The 17,393-nt window shown below is 43.4% G+C and overlaps 1 protein-coding gene across 3 annotated transcripts in view; it reads left to right on the forward strand.

Annotated features, from left to right (window-relative positions):
* Window positions 1-17,393, forward strand: part of SEC11C (SEC11 homolog C, signal peptidase complex subunit) — a 21,218-nt gene that overhangs the window by 2,317 nt on the left and 1,508 nt on the right. The window contains exons 2-5 of one of the 3 annotated variants that reach the window (XM_006139936.3): window positions 7,651-7,760; window positions 11,430-11,479; window positions 11,548-11,647; window positions 13,928-14,047. In XM_006139936.3, the coding sequence (XP_006139998.1) occupies window positions 7,651-7,760; window positions 11,430-11,479; window positions 11,548-11,647; window positions 13,928-14,047 (380 nt within the window). Of the gene's footprint in view, window positions 1-7,650; window positions 7,761-11,429; window positions 11,480-11,500; window positions 11,648-13,927; window positions 14,048-17,393 lie in introns of all 3 variants that reach the window. The other 2 variants (XM_006139937.3, XM_014585338.2) reach the window with 2 other exon arrangements.

Consider the following 17,393-nt stretch of genomic DNA (forward strand, 5'->3'; position numbering starts at 1 on the left):
TACCCCCCCTTGGTTCTTTTTTTTTTTTTTTTTGTCCTTTTGCTGGTTTATTCTCCCTTCCCCCTCCAACATGGCATCCTGTCCCACCTTGTCAGGCCTGCACGGGCTGCCAGTCTTGGAAGCAGGACCTCCTTTCTCTGCTGCCCCTGCTTGCTTTAATTAAGGCAAGAGCCACATGCAAGACAAGGGCTCTTTGTTTCTGCAGTGAGGAAGGGAGGAAGAACTACAGCTACTGGCATTTCTGCCGCTCTGTCAGCTGGAATATTTGGTCTGAGATGTTTGCTCAGAACTCTTAGACATTGGCAATTTCCTCGTTGGTTGACAGTGACTGAGTGTGGTCTTCCTTCTAACCTCTGTTAGAGTTCTCACGTGCTGAGAATACGACGTTGATGGACAAAGATGAACAACAGAGGCCCTAGGGGAACATGCTGGTGTCTTTTTCAGATCCCTTTCAGCTTGTCAGTAGTTCCATCAGAATGATGTTTCTAAGTTCTAGGATGTTCAGTCTAGACCGAGAAGAGTAGGTTCCTTAAAGGCGGAGCATTGGAAGTGTGATCTGTGGTTTCGCAGGTAGTTTGTTTGATGTTCGTGTATTGGGTCCTTTTCCTTAGCAGGTAAATATCTTGTTCAAAGGTACTTTTTTTGAGAAATTGATTTTTACCTCCCCTTGGAGAAGTCTTCAACTATGGAAAATCATACTGGAAAGTACATTCTTAGTATGAGGTCTTTATTGGATAAGTGGCAAGATTTTATAGTTTACTGGGACCAGCAGTTAGCGTAATGACTATGTCGCTGGACTCCCACGTAGTCGACTGCGGTTCCAGTCCCGGACCCGGTGGCTTAAACTCACGCCAGACGCGTGTGCGTGCGTGCCCAAGATCTTGAGAGGAGAATGGAGGAGAAGGGATTGTGGCATGGCCATCCCCCCTGGGGGGGTGATTTCTCACTTTCTATCTCTCTGTCTCTGTCTGTTTGGTGAGCGCACGCACCCTATAGCAAAAACCACTTAAAAAAAAAAAAAGATTTTATAGTTTACTTTCCTAAGGGTAGAACCTGATGGTTTGAAACTTTTCTAAAATGGAAATCTTTGTTTAACACCATAGTTTGGGGCTTTCCTAATAAGATCTGTAGTTCATAATGAAACAGTGCTTAAACAAGTGCTTAAACACTTAAACAAGTGCTTTAAGTCAAGTAGAGCAGGTGGGGAAGCTTTTGAGTGTGAACTCTAGTAAACCACTTCTACTCAGACCGATGTGACGTGCAAGGCTGAATTTACTGTAGAAGCAGTGATTTAATATTTAACATATCATACTCCACACTTTAATAACACCTGCTTAGTGCTCCAGTTTTCTTCTTTTTGCTCTCTTGGAAATGTATCAATGGTTTCAAAATTTAATATTGACATATTTGCTATAGGGCACATGCGCTCGCCAGACAGACAGAGATAGAAAGTGAGAAATCACTTCCCCGGGGGTGGGGTGGGGTGGGGAGGGATGGCCACACCGCAATCCCTTCTCCTCCATTCTCCTCTTAGTATCTTGGGCACGCAGGCACATGCGCCCACCGTGAGTTTAAGGTGCTGGGTCTGGGACTCAAACTGCGGTCGACTACATGGGAGTCCAGCAACACAGCCATTATTACACTAACTGCTGGTCCCCAGAGTAGCAAGTATTAATAGTTTAAAACTAATGGGTAGCTTTGGTCCTGAATTATATTTATTTTCTTATTTTCATTTATGACACCAACCTTAATAGTTATTTTAATTCTTTTTTATACCCTTGCTTTCAGTTATATCCTTCATAATTGTCTCAAATTACATTGTTCCACATAATTGTAATATTAGCAAGAGACAATTTTCAGTTCTGCTTTTCCTGCTTTACATCATATTAGAATGTTTTCCTATTTTGTCACAGTCTTCAGAGTAGTTATTTCTAATGACCAAATAATTTGTCAAATTGCAATTCCTTTAAAGAATTAATGCATGCTTATTGTAGGAATTCTTAAAATGTATTTTAAAGAAGAAAATTCACGAACTCATAATTCCACCATCCTAAGATAGCCTCCATTAGAGTCTTGAGGCATCTCCTTCTGTTTGTTTTATAAACTGTTTTCTAGTTTCTTGAGATCCTACTGCAACTTACATTTTTCACTCGATTTATGGTAAGTATTTGGTCACATCATTAAAGTGCTTTATGTATTGGTTAAATAGCGGCTGAGTCTGCTGTTTTCTACTCAGTCACTTCCCCTTTGTTGCCCATTTATTTTCTTTTCCATGTTATTAGTGATAAGACTTATAAATGTCTTTGGGCCGTAATTTCCTATCCACATTTATTTTAGATAAATTACTAAAAGTAGGAATAATGGGGACAATAACTTTTTTTTTTTTTTTGCTATAGGGCGCGTGTGCTCGCCAGACAGACAGAGACAGACAGAGAGACAGAAAGCGAGAAATCACCCCCAAGAAGGGATGGCCACGCCGCAATCCCTTCTCCTCCATTCTCCTCTCGGGATCTTGGGCACGCACGCACACATGCCTGGCGTGAGTTTAAGCCACCGGATCCGGGACTTGAACCATGGTTGACTATGTGGGAATCCAGCCTCATAGCCATTATGCTAACTGCTGGTCCCAATAACTTCTTGATACTAAAGTCAGATTGCTTTCAGAATGGCTATATCAACTTGTATCCCCATCGCAGGTGCTCCTGGCCCACTGAGTCTTAGCATTTAACAAAACAAAACTACCCAGAACCCAAGAATAGCAACCCAGAACACTTTAAATTTGCTGAGAAAAAAAAAGGGTGAGGAAGTAGGAGAAGCACAAGTTTCAGTTTGAACATTTTAAATGCTTATTTGCCAGTTATATTTCCTCCTTGTAAAGTCAAAGTTTTAAGCTCTTACCTCTTTTTTTTTTTTAATTGGGATTTTAGTTTTTTTTTTTTTTTTTTTTTTTGCATGCCTATTTGTTTGCACTTACCATGTATTAAAGATATTTATGTTGGGACCAGCAGTTAGCGTAATGGCTATGTCACTGGACTCCCATGTAGTTGACTGTGGTTCAAGTCCCTGGCCCCGTGGCTTAAACTCACACCGGGTGCATGTATGCATGTGCCCAAGATCCCAAGAGGAGAATGGAGGAGAAGGGACTGCAGCATGGCCATCCCCACGGGGGGGGTGATTTTTCACTTTCTGTCTCTCCGTCTTTTTCTTTCTGGCAAGTGCACACACCCTATAGCAAAAATCTCTCTCTCAAAAAAAAAAAAAAGAAAAGATATTTATGTTATCACAATTTAGTCAACAAATTGCATGCTTGCTTTTTGCCAGACCAGTGTTAAATATTGGGGAAATAATTATGAACAAGGCAGAAATGAACCTGCTGTTGTGGAACTTAGCCAGGTGTGAAAGACAAGTTCAATAATTATGCCATAAAAAAGTGCAGGATGAGGGACCAGCAGGTGGTGTGATTGTTGAGGCGCTGGATACTCCCACATGGCTGACCACGGTTCAAGTCCTGGACCTGGTGGCTTGCTTTCTCACTTTCTGTGTGTGTGTGTGTGTGTGTGTGCGCACACGCACGCACGCGCGACTCTGGTCAAATAAAAAAAATGTATAAATAAAACTAAATAAATACTTCTTTTTAAAAAAAAGTATGGAATGCAGTGAGAATATATTACAAGAGGACCTAAGCTGGCTTTACAGCAAAGTTTGGCCAACTCCAGCACACTATTTTTATAGATAAAATGAAATATACCTATATACATTCACCCAGGTACATATTGTCTATGCATAAGAGACTGCTTTCCCTCTGCAGTGGCAGAATTAAGTGTTTTCAACAGACACTGCGTGGCCCATAAATGTAATGTTTTACTGTCTCTTTTTTTTTTTTTTGATTTCAAAAATGTTCCATGATAGCATGTGTGTGTGTGTATGTGAGAGAGAAAACACCCTTGACAAGAGCTCCTCCCACCACAATTCCCTTTCCCCAGCCCTCTAGTTCCACAGGCTCTTGGGCACCCTCCCTTCACAGCTGGCGTGTTCTCAAGAAGACCTTTCACAACCCAATCTAGGGATCTGAACCCCCAGTCATTATGTTGCTTCTAACATGCTACAGACTGCACCTCCTAGGTGGGTCATGTCTGCCCTTTAAACAAACAGTTTGTTGACTTCTAGTCTAGCAGGTCTGGGAAGGCTTCCCGTGGACACTGATGTTTAAAGTGGGACTTACAGATGCATTAGTGTTCGGTATGCTGAGGGATTCCGGGAAGGAACCCACTGCACAGAGGACGTAGCTGGGGAAGTGGAGAGGAGCTTGTGTTGTTCACAGCACTGGCAGATACCCCACTGCGGCTGGGGTATAGTTAGCTTCTCCTAGGAAACCGGGGCATGGGGGTATTTATCAGACATACCAGCGGGCTTTTCAAGGCCCTAGTAAGATTTATTCCTCATCCTCTGAGTGGGACGCAAGTGGGAAATAGATATGACCAGATGTGCTTTTGAAAACAAGACCTGAGTGTAGAATGATCAGAACAGATATGCTTGGATGTCAGGAGATGCATAGGAGGCTCTTGTAGTGGCCCGAAGGAACTGTCTTGGTGACCTGGTGAGGGTGGACTAGAGAGAGTTGAACAGGGTCCAGAAGTATTTGGAAGGTAGAATGCATAGAGTGCAGGGGTAGAGGGTGAGTGGTAATGCCGTTTATAGAGCTAGGCATCACTAGTGCTGCAGGTTTTTTGGAGGAGACAGGTTCAGTTTTGACATATTGAGTCTGAGTTATCTTTAAAGACACCCAAGTGGAACTGTCAGGCCATCCGGCATCTCATTGGGAGTGGTCAGCATCATAGTTCTGAAAGTTTAGGTAGAGGAGGAGGAATAGGTAGGAAGACAAAAATAGTGGTCAGAGGGTTCTCTGAGATGTCTACCTGTGATAAAGCCTCTTTGGAGAAGTTTGGACATGAAGGAGAAGAGAAGATTATACAAACTGGATTAGGAAGGGTTTATGGTGGGAGGACTTCAGCCGATGGGAAGGAGAAGGCAGAGAACGATGGTTCAACCTTCGCGGTGCATCAGAATCACCTGTTAACTATTTGTGACTTATGACTGTGACACTTCTCTTCTCCCATTGATCCAGTTGGTCTGGAACATAGATCATGTATGCTCCTTTCCAAAGACTTCCAGATGGTTCTAATGTGAGCCAAGGTTGAGAAGCAATGGTAGAGAGCATAGCTTCCACACTGGTCCAGACCAGTGGCTTCAGTATCGCCTGGAATCCTGTTTGAAATGCAGCGCTCAGGTTCAGCTGGATGATCCGAGTGCATGCTGATGTTGGAGGGCCATGACTGTAGTAAGGGTGGTCCGCTACTCAGAAGTCAGAAAGCCCCCCACAGTGGCTTTCTGAGGGTCTTCAAGTGCTCTTCTCCAGGCCTTATACATTTTAAAAACCATTTCTCTTGCCGTATTTTGAGCTGCGTTAAAACTACATTCCAAACTGTATGCAGTCCTCAAAGAGTCCATATCCTTGAATTTGCTCTCAGTTAAATTTGGATATTTAAGGAAAGCAGGATTGTTCAGTGCCTAGTTCCAAATTCATTCCAAAAGAATGTTCTGGTAAGCTGGTAGGTAGCTAAGGTGGGATCTGACCTATCTAATTTCAGTTCCTCTCAAACATCACTGAAACTATAGTAGAGGGATTTAAAAAGTAATCAGTCGGGCAAGCAGATGGTGTAATGAAGGCGTCACTGGACTCCCACGTAGTCAGCCACAGTTCAAGTCTTGAACTCACTGTGGGCATAAAACTCACTCTGGGCACAGGTTCATCTGTGCCCAAGGTCCTGACAGGAGAATGAAAAGGAAAGGATTATGCCATGGCCATTCCCCCGGAAGGGTGATTTCTCACTTTCTGTCTCTCTGTTTTTCTCTGGTGAGTACATGCCCCCGTAGCAAAAATCTCTCTAAAAAAAAGAAAAAACACAAAGTGATCAGTTAGTCCAAGATAAGGGATCTGGGAAAGGAAAAGAAGATCAACCAAGTACTAGAACCTAAAACACAGATGGAAAAACGGTAGCTGACATAACAGAGAAAGCCAAACCCCGAGTAGTAGTAGGGGAGGCTGAGAAGCAACTCTTCACTATTGGAGCTCAAAGACTGGCAGTGGCAGGCGTCTGTGGGCTCACAGTGAAGGGGAAGTGGGGCCAAAATAAAGTGGATGGGCTGGAAAAGCTGAGAAGCAGTGAGCTCAAGTTCCACTTGGAGGTCTCCCCTGGGTAGAGATCTGGATGGTAATTCTCTGGAGGGGTAAACACAGGCCTCCGGAGTGAGGGCCCTGGAGGACAGGATACTCTGCCAGGAATGACTTTGCATACCACATGAGGGGACGGAAGAACAGAAGTGAGGCGTGGAAGTCCAGAAAGGACAAGGGCTCTAACATGTAGGAGCAGGGATGCGAGAATTGACACAGGAGGCCAGGGAGAAAAGGGGTACATGAGTGAGAGGTATGGGGGTGAGAAGTTCAGTTGTGGGGTGTGTTGCTGAGAGTGGATGGTCCAGGTGGAGGGAAGAAGGTCACTGGAGGAGAGGCAGCCCAGGAACCGAGAGCAGCACAGCACCCCGTGAACTATCATCCACATGGAAAGCCATCATCCATGTGACTTTTCAAATGCCACTGGGGTAGTGAAGAGGAATACTGAACCAGGTACCTAAGTGAGGATCCCTCCTGGAGGGCAGGGGGCAGTACCTCAAGGGGCTGATGCCATGTGTGGTCCCAGGGCAGCTCTTCAGTGCCTGTAAGCATCAGAGGGTGGTGGACCTTTGGGCTAAGGGTTCAGCTCTAGCCCAGCAGGGGGGTTGACATGGTGGATGTGGCTTTGCCCTTAGTCCCCAGTGGTGGTCCGCGTGGCAGCCACTGTTAGCGAGGACGAGCCTGAACCTCAGCACATGCAGTGCAGGGTGGGAGTGAGGGCAGGCGAGGGTCCCAACACAGTGGTCTCAGGTGAGCCAGGTCAGCTCTTTCTCACAGATGACCTGACTAGCGGCTGTGTCCCAACTCATGCGATTCTCCCACCTGTGTTCTTAATCAAGTATTTGTTAAAATGTTTATGGGAAATGTAAATACCTAGGTGTTTAAAGTTCTGTTTACTTTTAAAATGTAATTTTCAGATGCAGAACAGCCTCGTTGCTAAGTACTAAAGACTCAGAAGCTTCCTTTTGCGACTGTCTTTGGCCTAGAGCCTAAAGGGTAGTTCTAGGAGGGTCCTAGAGTGTGCAGGGCTTTGGGAGCTGGACCTGTGCTTTGAGTCAGAGGGGTCATCTAGAGCAGGAGGCCCTGGGGGGAGCAGGTGAGGAGTGGAACCCTTTATGGTTGAGGGTGTGGGGAAATCCAGAGAGGTAAGTAGGACCTCACTGGGGCTTGAACAAGTGAGCACCACAATTGCTCTGCCTCCCCCCTTTTCTCTCACTTGAGGTGGCACGATATTTGAAAGGCTCACTCTGGGGCTAAAACTTGAGATGCTCCCTAATTTTTTTTTTGCATTGTATGAAGTAGTTTCCTGTCCTCAACTCCCATCCTTTCTGTTGTATGCTATACGTGCACCCCCAGCTGTGGGCTGGAAAATGTTCTGCCATCGGTTCTAACTGTCGGTTTGGCCTTTCTCGTTCCAGCTCTATTATCAGGTCCTCAACTTCGCCATGATCGTGTCTTCTGCACTCATGATATGGAAAGGCTTGATCGTGCTCACGGGCAGCGAAAGCCCGATCGTGGTGGTGCTGAGGTAGGTCCTGCAGGCTGGCTCCGTCCACGTCACTGCTGTCATGGGACTGAGGGGCAGGCCTTGCAACAACCAAGATTCAAGATTGTAATTGTAGGAACTATCAGAGTCTTCCTCATTGACCCCTGTTTTGAGCATTTTTTTCTGGCTTTTGTGGAAGTCTTACCCTGCTCGGGGTCAGTAGATGGTGTAATGGTTGTGTCGCTGGACTCTTCACATGGGCTCTCATGTAGTTGACTGCAGTTTGAGTCCTGGACCCGGCAGCTTAAAACTCACACTGGGTGCATGTGTGTGCATGTCCAAAATCCCAAGAGGAGAACGGAGGAGAAGGGATTGCGGCATGGCCATTCCCTCTGGGGAGTGGTTTCTTGCTGTCTGTCTGTCTATCTCTATCACTCCAGCGAGCACATGCACACTATAGCAGAAGTCTCTCGAAAGAAGTCTTATCCTGTTCAATAAACATCTTAGATCTTTAATCATGTTCATGCTAGTACATGTAACTTAAAATGACAGTTTAATGATGTGTTATTTTAATGCATTTGTGTACAAGTTGATTTGAAACATAACTGTTGCTTGGTTTTCCTTGTACCAGTTGGACAGGAAGTGTGGACTCCCAGTGCCTCACTGGTATCTCAGGTATTTTCCTTCGTCCTCAGTATACTGCTGTAGATGACTGTCACCTTCTGAGCCTGTTTATTTAGAAACATTAATACTGTAGTTACTCACGTAGCCATAAAGGCATCCAAGGGGAAAACGGAACAGTTTCAAGTCACATGACCATGTCTGGGTCTGCGGGTGCTCCAGGACACTGTCCAGCCTGTCAGATTATCGAATCTTCCTGTTGGCAGAGATGGAGCCCTTGTTTACCAGCGGAGTGGAGGGCTGGGTGGAGGGTCCTGACCAGTGTGGTAGCCAAGGCCAGGCACTGGGGTCCTGGCTCTCAAGCCAGTGTCCTTTCCCTCCACTGGGCTGTGCTGCCCTGCCGTGTCGGCACTACTGCCGGTCCCGCTTCACCAGGCTGTCCCATGTGACTAACCAAGGGCGCACTTCCAGAAATCAGAGTTTCCAGGGATTTACAGCCAGAGGGCACCACAGCTCCCAGCAGTGAGCACCTCTGATTCACTGGGCTCACACTATGCTCCGGGAAGCATTAGGAGGGAGGGGGCCAAGTTCGCAGACTGAGAGACACTCTCTTTGCTTCAGTTCTAGCAGCTCCATCTCCGTGGTTGTACTCCCTAGGAAGACTTCATTTGAAGGGAAGGATTTAAAGCCTGACAATTAGATACGTCCATCCCCCAAACAGATAAGGAGCCCACAGCCCAGCGAGCTAGGTCACAAGCCTCTCACGATTGCTTTCGGCAGAGCCAGCACAGATCTGAGATGTTCTTGTTCCCCTCAAATCACACGGGCACACTGAACACTGAAGTTAGTATGGGACTGGAAAACTCAGGGACTTCTAAAGCATCCTTTATAGTCTGAAAGCAATTTGGTTCTTGAACATAAACTGTTAATGTTCTAGAAGGAAGTGTGACATTGGGGGAACCTCTGGTCCATGAGGAAAGCAAGAGTTTATGCAAAAATGGAATTTATTTTGATATAGACACATCTTGAAATCCATTCAGTTTTTTCACAATGTACATTCTTCATGAACATTTTGAAGGCCCTGTGTCTAAGAGATATTAGAGAAATGTTGAAAAGAACTGCTTTCCTCATGTAACCCAACAGTGACCCTCAGTGTCAAATTTCAACTCTTCTTGCCTTTGAGACTTGTTTGAGGAGTTTTTCCTAGCTGTAATTTTTATTATCACAGACTAAGACAGTTTTCTCTGACCATCTTCCAATTGCATGTCTTCAGGAATTTTTGTTGAAGAAGTAAAGATGAAGCCATAGATGAAAAAATTATCTTAAGCACTTTGGCTATTTAAAAAAAGTGACGCCATGGGCCTGGCAAGGTGGCATGGTGGTTAGGGGCACTGGACTCCCACATGACTGATTGCAGTTCGAGTCCCAGATCTGGTAGCTGGCTTTCTCACACTCCCCCCCCCTTTCTCACTCTGTCCTTCTCTGATCAAATTAAAATAAATAAATAAAGTTAAATAAGATAATTCTAAAAAAAAACTTAATTAAAAAAATGAAGCCATTATGGTTTATTTTCAGAAAACAAAATAAAATCCCATGCTGGAAGACAAAAAAAATCTCCAAATTTGTTTTTAATCTGATAGTTTCTCTTTCCTTTTCTCTTAGTCATTTCTTTTCTGTAACCCTCTATACATGACTTTATTGTTTATCTAATACAGTACAGCACCGATATTGCACGGCAGAATTATATACGGTACATAAACATGGTCTCTGTGTACACACCTGCAGATCCAACTCAGAACTAAGGTACATAACATTGAAAACAAACCTGAATGCTTTAAGAGTGAAGGTAAAGTTAGAACTGATTATTGTAGTAAATCAGAAGAGCCTCGCATACATGCGTAACTACTTACAGATGAAAACACGTGTCACTACAACACAGATCTAACTAGACTTGTTATATGTAAAAGCACAGGTTTCATACATCACAAAACAGCCTTGTGTTATCACACAGCAGTGATGGTACCAGACCAGCATCCATGTAGCTTATCTTCTCCAGATGCATTTCCATTTCTGGCCCTCTCTGCTTTACTAGGACTTCCTGTGTTTGAATGCTGGATCTGTGTCACACTTACTGGCGCGGGTTTCATTTACACATGAGCCTGTCCTTGGTTCTTAGTGACAGGCCAGTCTCGCTGCATTTCTCCTTGCTGAGCCTGGCTGGAGCTGTTCCCACGGGGAACCACATTTTCCTTTAAAGTTCCACATGGTTTCCACATGCCAGGGTCTTTCTCCTCCTCTCTTCCTGCTCAGCAGACATGACTTGCTCATCCTTGGTTGCAGGGCCTTGATCTTATTATTTTTTTATGCATTAAAATAAAGCATGAATATATGTAAAATGAATTCTGTTTTTAAATTTTCAGCTTTCAGGAGATCTCAATTTACCTCAAATCTACCAAAGATTTTTGACATAAATTTAAACTTACGTGATATTATTGGGATTATTTATTGACCTCCATAGCAAAACCAGTCAATCCTTGTTAAAATTGGGCTTTGTAGACTATGGTCAAAGATGATGCTGCAGGAGGCAGAAGGCTTGGGTTCAGATTTTGTCCCAGTTCTCAGCTTGGCTTTAGGGCAGGTCATGTACCCTATTGATTTGTTTCTTTCTCCTTCCTTGAACAAATGTTTCAGTGTCCTAGGTACCGGGGACATGTTATAAAAATGAACGAATTGCCTTAGAATGTTAGCCAACTGTAAGAGTGCAGTTCCAAATGAAAATCGTACTGTATTTTTAGACGTAAGACTTTGTTAAAGGCTGAAAACTGGCAGCTCTGACTTCACAGTCCACGTTATTTTTGGTTCTTTTTCAGCGGAAGGGCCTGCCAGTACCATCTCATTTTAAACCTGAGTAGAAATCATCTCCTTCCTCAGGTATTGTTAGCACCTCCAGCAGTCGGAAGGGCACCACTGTGGCTTGTTTGATAGTTCCTAAGACTTGGTGGTTGATGAGACTTGCCACTGTAACTGCTGGTTATTACCGTCACCTTGGACACCGGGTAATGCTGACATTGGCTTTGTGTTTCTTTCTAGTGGCAGTATGGAGCCGGCCTTTCACAGGGGAGACCTTCTGTTCCTCACAAATTTCCGGGAAGACCCTTGAGTGGCAGTATGGAGCCAGCCTTTCACGGGGATCTTCTGTTCCTCACAAATTTCCGGGAAGACCCCATTAGAGCTGGTGAAATAGTTGTTTTTAAAGTTGAAGGACGAGACATTCCAATAGTTCACAGAGTAATCAAAGTTCATGAAAAGTAAAGAGGCTTTACTTCTTTTCGGTTTTTGTCTTGTACATTTTTGGTAGACAGTTTTAATGATTACTGAGAAAGTAGTAAAAGCACTGGATTATCTTCCTACTTCCACCATTTCCTAACTGAGTGGTGTGGATCAGCGCCTTAACTCATTCTGTACAACAGAGGTAACAGTTCCACTCACAACTGAGGTGACTGTAGAATTAAATGAGCTAATATTTACTAGAGCACTTTAAAACTCCCATTGCTGTACAAATATAAGAAGGAATATATCATAACATGTTGATTATTTATGGAGGCTCAAAGAAAATCAGGTCACATTGTTTGACATGAGCATGATGTCCTGGAATGCAAAATAGCTAGCTGTTTCTTTATGTCACTTTGGCCAGAGCGTGACATTCTCAGCAGTAATATTAGCTCTGGAGGAATAAAAATTCCTTTCCCCGACTCATCTCAAGACTTGGTCATTGCAGATCCGACATTAATTCTTCCCCCACAGACTTACCTTTTCCTTCAGTACCAATAATGATTTAAGACACTTTTTCAGAACCAGAAACATTACTTACAGTTCAGCTATATAAAGTTCCCAAAATAGAGTACTTCATAGGATGACCTAAACTGTTATGATTTATATAAGTGGTTATTTATTTACCTTAATGCAGGTTAGTGTTACATTTCTACCTGCATGAGATAGATGACGTTAAGATATGTATGTGGGTGTTTTTCACCCTGTGGGAGTGTGTATGTGTGACTTGGAACTATGTGTACACTCTCAGCATTAGACTCCCATTCCATTCCGTGCTTCCAGGCATTCCCTAAAGATACTGATACTTAAAAGACTCATTTCATTTTACTCTAAACATTAAGACAGTCCAGAATCCGTCTGTCAGTTTGTATTGATAACACTGCTACTACAAGGGTACTTCAAAAACTTTGGAAAGACTTAAAATTTAAATATGAATTTATTCTGGTATAGAAAAATTTTTGAAATCCATGCATAGTTTTTTTTTTAATAGTAGTCATCTTCCATGAACTTCCTGAAGCTCCCGTGTATGTGACGGTTACTTGCTGTCTGCTTGTGAACTGACTGAGGAAGAAGCACCGTCAGTCATTACATGACAGCGCTCTCACCTGATTTAAAGACATCATAATTTCTAAAGATGGAAGATGATTCAAAAGTTGAGGAAATGATTATGTGTTGTAATTTCACAAATAGTGAGAGACTGCCAGGATTTTTATCCTCATGATTTCCTTTACAGTCATGGCTACAAATCAGCCTGTTCTTTTTGCTGTGGTTTGAAATCTTTGTGGACCTTTAACATTTTATCTCATTATAGCAGTACATTTTTTCCTACTTGTCTTATTGAAAAAAGACCCTCTTTATAGCCCCATAATACTACAGTGTTGTGTTTCTAGTGTCAACACTATCTGAGCATCATTTTCGAATGCTTAGAATGAATCCCACATGTCTCTTTAACACCCTGGTTTCATGCCGTTTGTGGTCCTTGTTTCCTTACAAACTGGATTGCCCACTGCCATGCTCAGTGGCGAAGGCAGTAGTGCGTTAACACCGTCTTCACTTGGCAAGGAGAAGCAAGCTTGGGGACAGTTAAGGGCACACTCGCTGTTACATTGCCTTGTGCTCAGATGCATATAATCTGGGACCAGGTTCATGTCTAGAATGAAGAGGAATAGAATCCATGTTAACAAATCGGTCCATGAGGACTAAGAAGATAGTCCCCACTGGGGTTGTTAGGCCAGCCCCACGTCCAGACGCTGGCCTACTCTGACGTGAGGAGAACAACTGAAATGAGCCTGGAAAGCTCACAGCAGTTCAGGGTGGGACAAATCTGGACTTGAAAAAAGTGTGCAGTTGATGCGAGATTTTGCCACCCCCTCAATGACGCTGATGCTCGTTTTCAGATTAAAAGATAGGGTAGGTACTCGCTCATCCTGAGAAGGGATGAGGTAAGAAGTATCTGTTATTGCATGCTGTGGTGGAAGTGCTTCATAGCCCTGCCGATGTCCTTGTGCTTTGCCATGCATTTTGGTTGCCATGGTTACATGAGTGTTTTAGAATTTCAGCCTACAAAATTATCGCTAGATTTGTGTTTCAGGTGAATGGTTATCTGTAAACAGCCATCTCAGACCAGATGAAGGGCGAGTTCTCTTTGACTACTTTTCTGAATGCTCATGTTTGACTGTGAAGTTGAGAGTAAACGAATATGAAATTTCAATGATGTGCTGAATATAATTTTTGAGAGATACTATTTTGTTTTCCAGAGATAATGGAGACATCAAATTTCTGACTAAAGGGGATAATAATGAAGTCGATGATAGAGGCTTGTACAAAGAAGGCCAGAACTGGCTGGAAAAGAAGGACGTAGTGGGAAGAGCAAGAGGGTGAGCATTAACTTTTAAGTCATACACGGTTCAGAAACTAGAGGAATAAAGAACCGAAGTCATAGAATAAGAGAATCATTCTAGTTTGAGTGTTTGGACCTGGCTGCTTGAAAAACATGTTGGGCATGTATGCAGTACATGCCCGAAATCCTGAAAAGAGGAGATTTGGAGAAGCGATTGCAGTGTGAGACCATGCCCCAGGGGGGATGCTTTCTCACTTTCTCTCTGTCTCTGATGAGTCCGTGTGCCCTCTGGTAAAAAAAATTTTAAAAATTCATTACAAACAGGTCAGGAAAGTTCTAAGTCATTTGTTTGTACAAACCAAATAAAACTTAAGAACTTTTAAAGACCTAGAATCTAAAACGGAATCTAAGCATGGTAGATTATCTGTATCATGGGTTTAATTCTATTTAAAACTAAATTCTCACCCGGAGATTTGTTATTTGTGGATTGTAAATAACAACTGTAAGAAGTCTTCCTAGAAATAACCACTGTTTAACATTCCGGTAAGTATTCTAGGTACTCTCTCTACCTGTCCAGATGTTGTGTATGTATATGTAATACAATATTGTTACCCAGAAGAAATTGATTTATTTTTACCCTACAGGAAGTTGGAAATAGCTTTTTGTGTCAAATCTACATCTGTATTGAGGCAGAAACTGGCTAGGCGATTGGGCTGTCATAGAATGCTGACCAAAAGGGGGTTATTAGAGCCAACAGCGGAGTCCTGCTGTTAGGAAACTTATATCCCGGTCTTCTCTAACCTTTGCTCTTCTAGGCCAAACCATTCCAGACCTCCCCACAGGACACACAAAAGAACACTTAGAGTCAAAGTCCAGGGTCTGGTAATTTCATAACTCCGGAATCTAAGTCTGATGGAAACCCTCCCAGGGCCTGATGGAAATTGTGAGATATGCCCAAAATACACAGCCCCAAATACACAGAGAATGGTACCAGAGAAAATTACTGCTGCCAGGGGACCAAAATTGCACTGATACCAGAAACCTAAATAATGTTAATACTTCTTTGTAAAAATCATAAGGCTTTTGCTACTCATCTGAGAGCTCCCCTTTAAGTCTTAAGTTGAGACACAGCAGCTCAGTCCTCACTGAGTTATTTGCTCACAAGAAACAACTCACAGCAGTAACTCGATGACTGACCTGGGCGGTGTGACCTACAGCTAATATAGTCCTTAAAGTTTCTTCTAGGTCCCACCACATTCCAAAAAGAAGATAATGGTTTTTATGACCCACAGCTTTCAGACAAAGAGACCTTTGTCCCTACTCCAAAATTAGGAAAAATAACCAGACCCACCTAGCATGTGACCCCGCCATGAAGAGAACCCATGCACAAGCCATCTTGAGAAAAGCCCAAACAAAGCCCCGCTGACCCAGATGAAAACCCCTTGCCTCAGTTCCTCTTCAGCAACCCATTCAGGACCTCTCTGCTTGGGAGCGCTGTTCTTCCTTCCCTCTTTTAATAAACGCCACTTGCTATTCCCTCTCTGTGTCTGCATCTCTAATTTGTGAGCGTGAGACAAAGAATCAGGTTCGCTACTGTTCCTGCATTGGGTATCGAGCCCTCGCACCCCAGCTTCCCATGTCAGTATGTTTTTAAGTTGCTACTTGCTGTTCTATTGAGAATCATAACTATTTAACCCATCCTCTCTTGGTGGACATTTAGAGTACTTTCTATTTCTCACAGCCCAAAACAGTTCTGAGTGCATGTGCCTTCTAGCAAATTAAAATACATGATCAGTGGGATCAGCAGATGGAGTAATGGTTAGGTTGCTGGACTCCCACCTGGCTGACCGCCGTTTGAGTCCCAGACCTGGAGGCTTTAAACTCACACTGGGCATGTGTGCATGCATGTCCAGAATCCTGAGAGGAGAATGGAGGAGAAGGGATTGCGGTGTGGCCATCTCCTCTGGGGGGTGATTTCTCGTTTCTGTTTCTCCAGCTAGTGCATGTGCCCTACAGCAAAAATCTCTCACACCCTCAAAAAAAAAAAAATTGATAAATCTTTCAGTATTCATCTTTGCATAACTATTCTAGCAATGAGATCCACTTCTCACCAACACAGCAGAGTGTATCTTCTTACTGAAACCGAGTTCCACTTCTGATCAACACAGCAGAGTGTATCTTCTTACTGAAACACAAAAGAAGGAGGTCCTTTCGCTCTCTGGGTGACCCTTTTTTTGTTTAACACTTGTTAGAAATGTCCTCTTTTTATCTTATCTAAATGTCACGAGTTCCATAAGGGTGGAGAAATAAGATTTAGTTTTATTAATCACATTGTGACTTAAGGCCTCTTTCTACCTCTAACAGTTCTTCTCTGTCGCATTTCCACTGGTGTCTGTGGGGAGATGCTGAGTGTCTAGACAGCCTGGGCAAAGGCCTTAGATAAGAGAGGCCGAAACTGCCATTTATGTAAGGCTAGAGGGTACTGTGGCCATAGTCCCTTGTTTCCCATTAGCGGAGATGACTGAGCCTTGGGCAAAGAGATTATGTACTGATATTAATTTTGTCAACATAATCTTTAGCTGGTTTATGCTCTGAACCTTCTCTCCCTGGGCTCATAATCATACTGAATATAAGTTTGTAGGATTCATATTTGTATGTACTGCCCAATAAACGTGTTAGATCTGGAAAGCATCATGAAATGCAAACGATGACGATTCTTTATACTAATTATCTACGTGCTTTTAAAAGCTTTAAATAACAGCCGGACCAGCTAGGTGGTATGGTGGTTAGAGTGGCTGGATCCCACAGGGCCAACCCTGTGGTTTGAGTCCCAGACCTGGTGGCTTGAAAAAAACACTAGGCATGTGTGCGTGCATGCCTACAGTCCCAGGTGGAGAAAGGATTGTGTCATGGGCATCCTCCTTGGGGGGGTGGGGTGGGGGGATGGGGTGATTTCTCACTTTCAGGAGAAAGGATTTTGTCATGGGCATCCTCCTTGGGAGGGATGGGGTGGGGGGTGTGATTTCTCACTTTCCCTTTCTCTCTCTCTCTCTGGCAAATGTACATATCCTATAGCAAAAAGCAAAGCAAGCAAGCAAACAAAAACCCTTCTCTAATAGCAATTTTTATATAGGCTCTCTAAATCTAAAAAAATAAGAACTTGGTGTGTAGAAATTGCCTATTCTTTATGTACAAGTGGCTTAACTAGTTATTTACCTATCATAAGTGAAAACAAGTAGTTGCTAGCTCAAATTGTGTATCTGCTTAAAAAACAGTTCTGACTGGGGCCAGCAGGTGGTGTGGTGGTTAAGATGCTGGATTCCACATGAGCAACCATGGTTCTAGTCCTGGACCCAGTGGCTTTGAAATCTTTCCACTTGCCT

The sequence above is a fragment of the Tupaia chinensis genome, unplaced genomic scaffold, assembly GCF_000334495.1.
Source record: "Tupaia chinensis unplaced genomic scaffold, TupChi_1.0 Scaffold000012_1, whole genome shotgun sequence".
NCBI lineage: Eukaryota > Metazoa > Chordata > Mammalia > Scandentia > Tupaiidae > Tupaia > Tupaia belangeri.